Below are 14,354 nucleotides of genomic sequence, written 5' to 3' on the forward strand. Positions count from 1 at the left end.
GAGTTTTATAAATTTTGCAGGGATACCAAACTCAGACATGGCTTGAAATATCTTTGAACGTATAGAGGTATCGAAAACGGCTTTGTAGTCAACAAAGAGTTGATCGATGTTGATTTGTCCTTCTCGGGTCTTTTTCAGGATTTGGTGCAGTGTGAATATCTGGTCCAAGGTGGATTTACAAGATCTAAAGACGCATTTATAGGGCCCAATTATTGGTATGGTAGCATTTCCAGACTTTATTCCGACTCCTGTATGTGAACATTCGCAAGTTATTACACTATAAAGGCCAGCCTTGAACCAGATCAAGGCTAGGAACGACAAGGCATCTTCCCTCAGCTGTGCCTGTGGTATAACATTGGATTTAAATGTCTGACTGACGACTATAATTTTAAGTTGTAAAGTAGTATACCGTTTGGACTCCGCTACAAAGCGTATACATTTATCATTGAACTAAAACTTGAATCGGACAGCACTCATTGATATGAAAGAAATTGGTTGGGCTGATAACTTAGTCTTTTATAAGGGTGAATGAAAACAACCAAAGTGAATGAAAAAACCAAGGTGCCGGTTGTACGTACCGGATTGACCTTATGGAGTTCCTCATCGGCCAGGGCTGCCGCCTCAGTGTATAACACACTGCTACAACAACAACCAAGGTGAATGAAAAAACCAAGTACTGATCCGATTGATTTATTATGCCGTTCAAAAATTGGAAATATTTCATCCATCCAAACAATTTCTCTTTAAAGGAATATCGGGCAGTTTTCTCACATATCATCATTTTATAAGTAATGTCCGACTCAAGTTAAAGCTCAATAATATGTGACCTCCTTTTTGCAGGTCTCACAGATGTTGGCAGAATAAGTGAATAAAAATATGTTCATATTACATCAGTAATTTGTAAATGCAACAATTACAAAAAATCTGTGGTCGTACTAAACTCGCCCAAGCCAAAATAAATAACATCTCACAAAAATCCATTTGTAATCATAGTAAATTTTTGAGATAACCAATTGTTGACATATGAGAATACCAGTGTACGATGCGCTATCAAAGATAACAAAAGATATCACACAACATACAATAGATACCTGACCAAACAATTGTATCTGCACTGCAAATAGAGACAAAAAACGACTCATTGTGGAGATGGGTTCTTTTGTTTCCTGTACATACGCAGTATCATTTTGTTTTATTTAAAAATAGACAATGAATTGATCACAAACTTAAAAAATCTGACTTCATAGAATTCTTAGAAAGAATATGACAAGTTCCTTATAAGTAGAGTTAACTTTTTTTAAGTAGACCATTCTCTGAACACTTTAATTTTATATCTTCGATGTCCTATTTACAATTGCTTCGAGTCCAGCTTCGATTTTAATTGATCGGCTACATATTGCCAATATTTACGACGAATTACGTCGTGTTTCTTCGACATATCATCACACAGCGAATAGACTTTACGTGATAGTGCCTCTTTTTCACCCAAGTCAGAGGTTTGCAAACATTTTTCACAGTAAACATCGATTAAAAATGCAATAAGGTACGGAGATCGGGAATTATTTGCGTAAAGTTCTTCACAAAATGCTATAACTTCGGGGAATTGGGACAATGAACCATTGCCACTGCGCCGCAATATACCTTTGAGGTAATTCCAGGAGCTTTCATTGTTCTTAACAATACGTATGCGATTCAAAGCATAGTCAAGTTCGCGTTGTATGACTTCTGTTGTAAATCCAAAATGTTTGAGTACAAAAAATCGTTGATTCCATGCTGAATTGTTGCGTATATCTTCCGAAATGAGACGATCAACGAAGGCCAGCTCATCGTCGTAAAGACTGAAAAACAAGATTAACAAATAGAAAAAAAAAACGACAAGACGTCAATAAAGATTTAAATAGTCAATTTGTTTATAGATTTGCGTCATTTAATGAAGCACTTGGTAGAATTTTTCAAAATATACAAATTGTTTTTCAACCCCCTGAAGTGAAGTATCTAACGACTACTACATGTCTTATATAATATAAAAAAAGTTTATATTTAGGGTGTAATGTTTGTAATATTATGCGACTAAATTAAAAATATTGTCATCTGCACAAGCTGAGTCACATGCAACCGATTGCTTACAAAACGCATCATGTTATTATCTTAACTAACGATGCTCCTTCTCTCTACACAACAAAAAATAGTTTATTATGATTGCCTATTACGGCTGCTCAATGAATTATGTTAACATTTTTTCTCTCAAAGGGTAGAGCTGATGATCATGAGAATAAATGTCACCAGAAATTGAAGGATTTAATTGATTACTCAAAAGAAATTGCCTGGTGATATCCATTTTCATGGTTATTAGCTCGACTCACTCCCTTTTGGGAGGAATAGCGTACACATTTTATTGTTGTTGGAGCCACATTTGTATGTGGACGTAGCGATCCTCTTCAAGTTCCATAGGTGAGCCAGCTCGGTCTGGTACAAAGGCCGATCGGTGCAGTAACATTATGGCCATTGGTTATTTAAAGGCGCTAATAACTCGCCTTGGCAAATCGAATATCACAGGCACTCAGTATTTAAGCAAGAGCTAGCTGCAGTTGCAGCTACTCTGTATATGGAGCATCTCATCCCGAACATGTGGAGCATCCCATTATCCCCAATCCCCGGCACGGGTTGGCTGTGAGCACCACACGGCGCTACCGGACGCCTTCACAGGTTGCGGATAGTGCAATGCTCTAAACGAAGTAACTGCAACTGCATTCGCGGACAATCAATCCTCTGGAAGCCGGTTGTACATACCGGATTGACCTGATGGAGTTCTTCATCGGCAAGGGCTGCCGCCTCAGTGTATAACACACTGCTAAATCAACAACAATCAACAGTATCGAGTGGAGAGTCTCAGTAGGGCCTGGCGGCACCGCCTCTTTCTTAAATACTGAGTGCTAATGATGCTCGATATGACAAGGTGAGTTATTAACGCCTTTAAATAACAAATGGCCATACATTTTTCGCGGCGATCTTTCCTATGAACTGGAACGAGCTTGTTCACTTATAAGAGCTTTCCGAGAATCGCTACTTCCACATGGAAATGTGGTGACAACAACAACAACCCAACCGGGAGGCAACAGCATTGTTTAGAGTTCACTTCAAACCTGTAGATTTAAGTCAAAATTTTGCGATTAGAAAAAAAGACTAAGAAAAACATATTTCTCAGGAGAGTGATTCACTTTAGCCGCGAGTATACCCCAATAAGTATTCCTAACTGTATACCTGTGTCGGGATTTGTTCTACTTTTTCTTTTCCTCCTAAGAAGCCTTATATCTTATAAGAAATTTTTAATTTTATAAGATGGCTTATACAGATCTCTAGTTTAAACGAAGCTGGTTTGAATAACGATTTTTTGACTGTGGTCAATGTTTAAGACTTAACGCGCCGAAATCGAAATCGTGACATAAACATAACAGAGGTCGTTATCTCTTCATAAAAATTGTAGCCGTAAGCGTTCAGCTATAAACAGAGCATATATTAAAAGAAGTCTCCATCTGTTTCTTGCTAGGATGGAAGAGGGCAAAAGTAAGATTTTTCATATTGAATGGGAATTCGAGAAAAATGTCCAATTTTGTACTTATTTTTTCATCGTTTTATCTCCTGTCAACGCAACGTTAGTTGAGGAATGATCCATAACCGACCCCTTACTTAAGACATGCTTGCATTTATCTTTCGTATTTGTTCATAGAGGATTGACCTTTATCCCTTTTGCTAAATTATATGAGAAAGATTCACTTTTCAAACATACGGATAATGTAGTTACTGCTGCCACCACGATAACTTACTTAAAGGTGCTTATAGCCCACTGCCTATGTTGCCATGCATGATAGTTTTTGGCGTCGGTGCGAAGAGCCATCTCCGTCAAATCCAATTCCTTTGAGGCATCATTCAGCATTTCAACAATAACTCGACGGTGGTGCCAAACCTGGTAATTCTTGGCATTCTCAGTAATGACATCCTCAATGTACCCCAGCTCCTCGCTTAAATCGCTTCCCAGTTCACGCAGAATATCTCGCCGATATTGCCACACTGTATAATTGGCTGGATTTAGGCGTAAAGCATCTGTGGTCAGTTCCAAGGCACGGGAGGATTTCTCTTGGCGGGCAAGAATAGCACGAAAGTAGTCAAAGATTTCGCGAACTAAAAATTTAATAAATTTGCATTCAAGGCGACACATAAATGTGAAAGCAACTTAATACTCACATTTTGCACTGTAAGCTATCTCTACGACTGGATTTTCACCATCATCCTGCGCCAAGGGTACCACATCTTTCCAATCACTTCTTTGGCTGTATGGTATCCATGATTCACTCCACTCTTCATCAGAAGTATCACTCATTTTTAAGGAATATTACTTTTGGGGAAATCGATAGAAAAAGCCAAACCAAAACTATCATACGTCAGAGATAGTTCATTCAACAAATAAATAATCAAATATGTGCGGCACGTCTTTTTTAAGGCTTTCAACTTTTTCTAATCAATGACTGCTTTCACAGAATTTAATTAATTTTCGACTAATCGATTGTTTTATGTGAAAAGGTCGATAGATAAAAAATTTAAAAATCGAATAATCGATTATAATATCGAGTCATCGACTTTTCTTTTAAATCATTGGACTCATGGTTCAATTAAGAAGGTTACGTCACCTGTCCAGCTGTAAGAATTTTCCAACTCCACAGTTGTATCCAAATCCCACTAGAACGTCAAATGCTTTGTTTGGATTATAATTTTTTCCCCATTTTGTTATTTTTTATATTTTAATTGCTTTAATTTATAATCATTAAGTTTTGATCTTGATCTTCTAAATATTATTATGCAAATAGTAATTAGAATATCAATTAAGAAGTGGCCAGAAATTTTACAATCTAGTGGGAATTTGCGCCAACATTCCCACAGGGTTGTATAGTTGATTTCGTTGTTGTTGGGCAAATGACTTAACCTTAATTGAACCATGACAAACTTTCTATAATAATAATCTATCGCTCTCAGTGAAAACTGACAACTACGAACAACGATTAGAAATCTGAAATGTTCTTTTATTTGGTTTTTAAGAGTCGCCCAAAGGCTGGTAATATGTTTACTTTAAGCTACGTTTTTCTATAAAGACTTTGAACAAAATAACTTGTTGATTTCATTCAGTAGGCATTCCCTCATTAAACCATGTTTACACTTGGAGCCAATCTAGAAATTTCGAAAAAAAATAGTTTCTCCTATTTAATTGCTGACTACAATATATATGCTGAACACAATACAAATGCAGATCACAATAAAAACGCTGTCAAAAACATCCCTGTTGATACACAGAGAGATATTTTCCTTCATAAATGTAATGATCGGGTTTCATAACCTTTTCGTTCATAAATATTATGAAAAAGTTTTATAATATTAATCAAACAATCACAAATATTATGAAAATTCTTAATGAATATGATCGTTTATGAAAAACAGTTCTCGTATTTATGAAACGTCGTTTCATACATGTAAAGAAAATTTTCAAAATATTTATAATTTTTTCATAGCTATAAAAATTTGTTATTGAAATATGTCTACGTAGGTATACAATGAAAATTGTCGCATTTATGAAAATTTGGAGGGGGAATTTTCCAAGTCAAGTCCATGTAAACTGTTTCATGAATACTTGGAAGAAGTTCAGCATTTTGTAGTTATTTCTTGTTTGTTTTCCATTCTTGCTCATATTTTCTCTTGTTTGGAAAAGAACAAATGTAAAAACACACACACGCATACCTATGTATATGTATGTTTTACATTACAACAATGCCTAACAACATGACAACATGCACAGTTAGATGTCTGCGTCATTATTCTACGTAAAAGCTTGAAGGTATTTGGTGTTTTTAACTTTGCAGTGAAGTGAAAAGTATTTTATATAGTGGTTTTTGTGCCACACAAAGTTTTCCAAATTCGAATTCGATAATCTAATAACAAATGTTTAAATTTTTAGGAGCACCCCGAACTGACTATCGCCTGTACGAGGAATTGACGCGTAAAAACTTCGTACTTAAATTGCAAAGTGAAACCATTGATTGTCCATCAAAATTTACACAAAAAATGTGACCGTGAAACAATGTTTTGTTTCAATTGTGCAACGCTTGTATTTGTGTACATAGTCGGTTTAACGAGTCGAATCGATTCAGACTTCCCAAAGGCTGGTCAAGTATTGCTACCGCTAGCCCCCTTCCATATGCAAGTGTGACTACAACAACAACAGCATAGTACCCAGATTTGTCTACAAATTTTATTTCAATAAATTTAACTAAATATCCAAACTTTTGGTTTTATTTTTATATCCACCACCGAAGGATGGGGCTATATTCACTTTGCATTCCGTTTGCAACAAATCGAAATATCTATTTCCGACCGTATAAAGGTTATATATTCTTGATCGTCTTAAAAATCTAAGACGATCTATCCATGACCGTCCGTCCGTCTGTTGAAATCACTCTACAGTCTTTAATAATAGAGATATTGAGCTGAAAACAGTTTTTTTGTCCATAAGCAGGTTGAGTTCGAAGATGGGCTATATCGGACTATATCTTGATATAGCCCAATATAGACCGATCCGCCGATTTAAAGTCTTAGGACCATAAAAGCCACATTCATTATCCGATTTTGTTGAAATTTGGGACAGTGAGTAGTGTAAGGCCATTTGACATCCCTATTCAATTTGGCCTGCATCGGTCTAGATAGATTTGGATATAGCTGTCATATAGACCGATCTCTTGATTTAAGGTCTTGGACATATAAAATGCGCATTTATTGTCCAATGTCGCAATTTGGGGCATTGTTGTATTAAGCCCATCGACATATTTCTTCAATTTGGCTCAGTTCGTTCCAGATTTGGATATAGCTGCCATACAGACCGACCTCTCGATCAAGATATAGTATATCTTGATATAGCCCAATATAGACCGATCCGCCGATTTAAAGTCTTAGGACCATAAAAGCCACATTCATTATCCGATTTTGTTGAAATTTGGGACAGTGAGTAGTGTAAGGCCATTTGACATCCCTATTCAATTTGGCCTGCATCGGTCTAGATAGATTTGGATATAGCTGTCATATAGACCGATCTCTTGATTTAAGGTCTTGGACATATAAAATGCGCATTTATTGTCCAATGTCGCAATTTGGGGCATTGTTGTATTAAGCCCATCGACATATTTCTTCAATTTGGCTCAGTTCGTTCCAGATTTGGATATAGCTGCCATACAGACCGATCTCTCGATTTAAGGTCTTGGGCCCATTAAAGGCACATTTATTGTCTGATGTCGCCGAAATTTTGGACAGTGAGTTGTGTTAGGCTTTTCGGCATATTTCTTCAATTTGACCCAAATCGGTCCAAATTTGGATATAGCTGCTATATAGACCGATCTCTCGATTTAAAGTCTTGGGCCTATAAAAGGCGCATTTATTCTCCGATTTTGCCAAAATTTAAAGCAGTGAGTTGTGTTAGGCCCATCGACATTCTTCTTCTATTTGGCTAAGTTCGTTCCAGATTTGGATATAGCTGCCATACAGACCGATCTCTCGATTTAAGGTCTTGGGCCCATTAAAGGCACATTTATTGTCTGATGTCGCCGAAATTTTGGACAGTGAGTTGTGTTAGGCTTTTCGACATATTTCTTCAATTTGACCCAAATCGGTCCAACTTTGGATATAGCTGCTATATAGACCGATCTCTCGATTTAAAGTCTTGGGCATATGGAAGGCGCACTTATTGTCCGATGTCGCCGAAAGGCACATTTATTGTCTGATGTCGCCGAAATTTTGGACAGTGAGTTGTGTTAGGCTTTTCGACATATTTCTTCAATTTGACCCAAATCGGTCCAACTTTGGATATAGCTGCTATATAGACCGATCTCTCGATTTAAAGTCTTGGGCATATAAAAGGCGCACTTATTGTCCGATGTCGCCGAAATATGAGACATTGAGTTGTGTTAGGGCCTTCGACATCTTACTTCAATTTGGCCCAGATCGGTTCAGATTTGAATATAAATGCCATATATACCGATTTCTCGATTTAAAGTCTTTGCACCATAAAAACGCATTTGTAGTCTGATTTCGCTAAAATTTGACACAGTGACTTATGTTAGGCTTTCTAATAATTGCGTCATTCTGTTTGTAACTACTCGAAATATTCCTCTGAGACGCCATAAAGTATATATATTCTTGATCGTTGCGACATTTTATGTCGATCTAGCCATATCCGTCCGTCCGTCCGTCTGTCTGTCGAAAGCACGCTAACTTTCGAAGGAATAAAGCTAGCCGCTTGTAATTTTACACAAATACTTCTTATTAGTGTAGGTCGGTTGGTATTGTAAATGGGCCATATCGGTCCATGTTTTGTTATAGCTGCCATATAAACCGAACTTGGGTCTTGAGTCTCTAGAGGGCGCAATTCTTACCCGATTGGAATGAAATTTTGCACGACGTGTTTTGTTATGATATCCAACAACTGTGCCAAGTATGGTTTAAATCGGTCCATAACCCGATATAGCTGCCATATAAACCTATCTTTGGTCTTGACTTCTTGAGCCTCTAGAGTGCGCAATTCTCATCCGATTGGAATGAAATTTTGCACGACGTGTTTTGTTATGATATCCAACAACTGTGCCAAGTATGGTTCAAATCGGTCCATAACCTGATATAGCTGCCATATAAACCGATCTTGGGTCTTGACTTCTTGAGCCACTAGAGTGCGCAATTCTTATCCGATTGGAATGAAATTTTGCACGACCTGTGTTTTTATGATATCCAACAACTGCGCCAAGTATGGTTCAAATCGGTTCATAACCTGATATAGCTGTCATAGAAACAGATCTGGGGACTTGACTTCTTAAGCTTCTAGAGGACGCATTTCCTATCCGATTTTGCTAAAATTTTGCATGACGTATTTTATTTTTATTTTCAACAACTGTTTCAAATAAGGTTTAAATCGGTTCATAACCCGATATAACTGCTATATAAACCGATCTGGGATCTTGAATTCTTGAGCCTCTAGAGGTCACAATTATTATCAGATTTGCCTGAAATGTTGTACGAATTGGCTGACATTTTACACAGGTCTCCAACATATAATTTAATTGTGGTCCAAACCGGACCATATCTTGATATCTCTCTAATAGCAGAGCAAATCTTTTCTTATATCATTTTTTGCCTAAGAAGAGATGCCGGGAAAAGAACTCGACAGATGCGATCCATGGTGGAGGGTATACAAGATTCGGTCCGGCCGAACTTTGCACGCTTTAACTTGTTAATCAAATCAAATTGCCATATTTACTATTGGGTTGCCCAAAAAGTAATTGCGGATTTTTCATATAGTCGGCGTTGACAAATTTTTTAACAGCTTGTGCCTCTGTAATTGCATTCTTTCTTCTGTCAATTATCAGCTGTTACTTTTAGCTTGCTTTAGAAAAAAAGTGTAAAAAAAGTATATTTGATTAAGTTAAGTTTTATTAAAAATGCATTTACTTTCTTTTAAAAAATCCGCAATTACTTTTTGGGCAACCCAATATTTTACCAGTCTAATTTGTCAGTCTATATATTTGGTGCAGTGGCGATACTATTAAACCATGTAAAACAAAGAAGTATTGTCCAGTAACACGTCATTTGGTCTTGTCTATCGATGAGCTAAAATGGTTACAACCTTAACGTTAAGGTTTGCAACTCATGTTATCACGCTGAACGTCACAATTCCGGAGCTATGGCGGCCTGTATTTGTTTGTGTCCCCACACATTAAATTAATCACACAGTGTCCCGTTAGGTTATTATAATTGATCGACTATTTTGAGTTGAGATGGTCCACTAGATATATGTGCAGAATAATGAGATCTGGTTCGCAGTTCACAACCTTATACCTTTAATTTAACCCCATATTGTCATGACTGGTGTATACAGCCGTTTGGTGGAGGGCGTCTATATGAAGGTTGTACGCCACACTGCCACTTGAGCATAAATTTGAACGACGCAAATTAATAGGTCAAATAACCTATTGGAGGCGATTTTAGGAGGTAAAGCACCACCTAGATTCATGGACACAAAGTTTAATGTCATATTCGTAATCTGCTCTCAAATACCTTTCATTTGAGTCGTATATGGCTATGATCGAGTAAATTTCGTATTTGGGGGGCTTTTTGTAGGTGGGCCGATCCGCAAATACTATGACATCATTTTTTATGTCATATTCGTAATCAACTCCCGCATACATTTCATTTGAGTCCCACATTTATATGTACGTCCAATATGTTTGCTCATATTGTCTCTATCGGTCCACTTTCAATTTAAAGTGGTGTTTTTGGGGTAACGGGGGCGGGACCGCCCGCTTCCAATATCAACAAACTAAATAGCCTTTTCCTCCTTCCTGACCATTTTCGTAATCTACTCCCGAATACCTTTCATTTGAATCCCATATTGTCCAGATCGATTCACTTTTATTTTGGGGTCGTACTTTTGGGATAAGGGGGAGGGCCGCCCCCTACCGATATCAATAAATTATATAGCCTATTGCTCCTTCCAGATTATTCCCCACAATCTGTCAAAATTTGAAAGAAATCGGTTCAGCCGTTTTTGAGTCTATACGGAACAAACAAATTTACAAACCCACAAACAAACATTCAAACAAACAAACAAATACAAATTCATTTTTATATATATAGATAGATAGATAGATATATTATACAAGTGTTGAAAAGTGCGAATTGCCTTGTCTGCCACTCTGCACTCCCCTGCTGAAAGGCAGGGAGATCCAAACGACCAGTTGGGTCGATCAATTGAGAAAACCGTTAGCAGTGGTGGTTTCAAAGCAGACTCTCTTTTAATTGATCAATTTCAAAAATATATATATTTTCCTTCGATCACAAATTGAACAATATTAATTATTATTAATTTAAGCCTTAATTTAAAGCCTGGAAAAAGGAATCGGAAGTAACACTCATGTATGCGTTTCAATGTTATCTCTTGTGGGCTTTTCGTATGATATTGGTCTTAATTCTTCATAAAGCCATGAAGTTAATGGCTATGTGCTAAGTGAACTTTTTATGTTTGGTTCATGAAGGCACCACAGTGAGTATGGGTTACCAGGGATATATTGGTGAATACTAGGTGACTTGGATGGTTGGGCGTAGACTTTTCAGATTGCAACATCTATAATCTGAATGAAACAGGCTCTACGAAACCTAATTTCTCCTCTATTTCCTACTGCTTGTTTGACATTTCGTCCCCATCTTATCTTAATGTTGCGCGCTTTATAAACAACTTCTTTAAAGTTTTCTGGTAGCATTTTCGAGCTGGGCAATGACAAGATCCCATACCCACCGACGAGCATAAGGCCGAGCCAAATTAGCGTGCGAATGCCATTTTGTGTGCTCATAGACATGACTAACTTGAACTGGCTTTTCGAGAAATTGATCGTTGTATACTACAATGCCCCCTATGCCTTACATGTCGTAAGCAAATTTTCAGGGTCAGGCCCGAAGGTCTACGGATGATAGATGGTCACAAAGGGGGTCTGTGATCATTCCAAAATTATGTGGCCTAATCTTGACTTGAAGAGGTCTGCCGCTTTGCTGTCACTGGGTGGAACAGACGTATCAGTCATTTCGTCCGTCTTGACATGTTACTGTCTTATCGGAAAACATGCTGACAGACTGAACGTTGACAGTAACGACTCTCGCCAAAGCTGTGAAGACGTCAAGGAAGAAGAGGGATACTGATGATAGATGGTCACTAAGGGGGGCTGTGAGCATTCCAAACTTATGTGGCCTAATCTTGACTTGAAGTGGTCTGTCGCTTTGTTGTCACTGGGTGGAACAGACGTCTCAGTCATTGTGTGAGTCATGACAGGTTACTGTCTTATCGGAAAACATGCTGACAGACTGCGCGTTAACAGTAACGACTTTCGTCGATGCTGTAAAGACGTCAAGGAAGAAGATACTATAGAACAACTGCTGTGTGTTTGTCATGCACTGGTAGTCCGAAGGAGGTCCACATTAGGTTCTCATTTCTTTGAGAACTTTTCTGATTTAGCGGTAGAAACTAAAAGGCATCTTCCTTCTCCTGTTCCTCGGTATCACAATGGACGAAAACGTCTAAGTGAGTCTGATGCCAGAGTGTCACTTTAACCCAACCTAACAAGGAAACACAAATTTTACATGCAATCGAATGTAGGGCAAATAAAAGCCTTTTTTTGATCTAATGGTTAACGCTGTTTTGTTTGTTCTTGAGCAAACAAAATGTGTTAAATAAATGTTTCTTATGTGAAAATAAAATCAAGAATAGATGAATTTGACATATTTTGGGCAAAAATGATAAAACAGATTGGGTCAATTAATTGACTTTTTTGAACGTGCCTTACGAATCATGTTGTTGTTGTTGTAGCAGTTTATTGTGTTCTAACTTTCGTCTGCTTGATTCTGTTGAGTGTCAAGACCCAGGAACTCTGCGACTAAGATGGGGTGCGTCCACAGGGATCTGGGTCCGAGTTGAGTGGGTCTGGCCGGGCAGTTAAACAGGTGACGTGTATCGTGCGGTCCCTGGTTACAATCGGGACATACATCTTGCACGTTGGCATCAATCCTAGCTCTGTGGGAATTGAGGCGGCTGCATCTGCCGAAACGTAATTGAGCCAGAACCGCTCTGGTTTGCGGGGGAGGTCGATTTCTTCGGGTGCAATGGGTAGCGGTCGTTCTCCAAGGACTACATTCACCCGGTAGCCAATTACCGCGTCTGCTACCGTGTCTGCATGAATGTTGTTCAGACCCGCTTGATATGCCGCTTGATCTAGAGGTTCTCTCTTGTAGCGCTGAACCTCACGCTCTAGATCGTGTAGATCTACCTTAAGGCTTCTGGGCGGTGGGTATCTATCCACAAGATGATGATTAGGATGGTTTCTGCGATAACAGCCCAAAAGGTATTGCTTAGACAGCATGTAGTTATGTCTTCGCACTGGTAGGATCTTTGTCTCCTGATGGAAGTGGTCCACATGAGAACTGAGGAGACAGCCCGTCGCAGTTCGGAGGGCGGAATTCTGACAGATCTGAATATTATTCCACTGCGTGTCACAAAGTTGACGTGACCACACTGGCGCTGCATAACTTACCACAGACCGGCCAATTGCTTTGTACGTGGTCAACAAGGTTTCTTTGTCTGCACCCCAAGTGCTGCCGGCGAGTGACTTGAGGACCTTGTTTCTACTTTTGACTCTATTGCAGATTGCTGTGGCATGTGAGGAGAATGTGTAAGAGCTGTCAAATGTGACGCCAAGTATTTTGGGACACTTGATGGTCGGAATCATTTCTCCATCGACCATCACAGTCAGCTCAGTATTCACCTCACGCGTATTTGTAGTGAACAGTGTGGCTGAAGATTTGGTGGCGGATATCTTCAGATTTCTTGCAGCGAAATATGAGGCAAGCTAGTTGAGGTATACGTTCTACCTATCGCAGATGTCATCAATGGGTGGGGGGCGTGATGCCACGATCGTACAATCGTCCGCATATGATACGATCTCTATGCCGTCTGGAGGGGGTGGAATGGAGGATAGGTAGAGGTTAAACAGTGCCGAAGATATCACCCCACCTTGGGGAACTCCCTGTTTCACTCTACGGTGTTTCGACTTCCTATCCCTAAATTCCACAAACGACTGGCGACCACACAGATAATTCGCGACCCATCGTTTCAGGCCTGGCTGGAGGAACGTGTTGGCGATGTCCACAAATAATTTGGCATGACCGTGTCGAATGCCTTCAAAAGGTCCAGTGCCACGAGGACCGTCCTATCACATGGCCTGGGTTGATTGAAGCCACGGCAAATGTGTGTGGTGACGGCATGCAAAGCTGTTGTTGTGCTGTGCAGTCTTCGAAATCCATGTTGATGCTCGGCGAATGGAAATTCTCCTACGAGGCTCGGGAGGAGTAATGCCTCAAGCGTCTTTGCCACTGGTGAGAGAAGGGAGATCGGTCTGTACGACTCCCCCAAACTCGGGTCTTTCCCAGGTTTCAGTAGCGGGATCACTCTGTTCATTTTCCAGACATCGGGAACTTTAAGAGTGTTCAATGACAGGTTGAAGACAGTGGTAAGGTACTCAACTCCAGGTGAATCCAGATTCTTCAATATCAATGTAGAGATTCCGTCGGGGCCCAACGCCTTAGAAGATTTGGCGCCACGGGTCGGAGACCACGAATACGGCGAATGGCTCTCCTCCTTGCCCTTTCTCTCTCGGGATGCACAATAAATTGACGGTTGAACAACCTGGCGCATCTCTTCGGATCAGTCACGGTTATCTCGCTAAAAGTGA

At 39.2% G+C, this 14,354-nt stretch overlaps 1 protein-coding gene across 2 annotated transcripts in view; it reads right to left on the reverse strand.

Annotated features, from left to right (window-relative positions):
• Window positions 1–1,154: 1,154 nt before the first annotated feature.
• The window catches only part of LOC106084859 (protein farnesyltransferase/geranylgeranyltransferase type-1 subunit alpha), a 71,363-nt gene continuing 58,163 nt past the window's right edge, over window positions 1,155–14,354 (reverse strand). Inside the window, exons 2-4 of one of the 2 annotated variants that reach the window (XM_013248793.2) lie at window positions 4,243–4,393; window positions 3,825–4,179; window positions 1,155–1,838 (exon numbers count right to left, since the gene is read on the reverse strand). In XM_013248793.2, the coding sequence (XP_013104247.1) occupies window positions 1,349–1,838; window positions 3,825–4,179; window positions 4,243–4,378 (981 nt within the window). In that variant the 5' untranslated portion in view covers window positions 4,379–4,393 and the 3' untranslated portion in view covers window positions 1,155–1,348. Of the gene's footprint in view, window positions 1,839–3,824; window positions 4,180–4,242; window positions 4,430–14,354 lie in introns of both variants that reach the window. The other variant, XM_013248795.2, reaches the window with a different exon arrangement.

This window comes from Stomoxys calcitrans, chromosome 3, assembly GCF_963082655.1.
Source record: "Stomoxys calcitrans chromosome 3, idStoCalc2.1, whole genome shotgun sequence".
In the NCBI taxonomy this organism is placed as follows: domain Eukaryota; kingdom Metazoa; phylum Arthropoda; class Insecta; order Diptera; family Muscidae; genus Stomoxys; species Stomoxys calcitrans.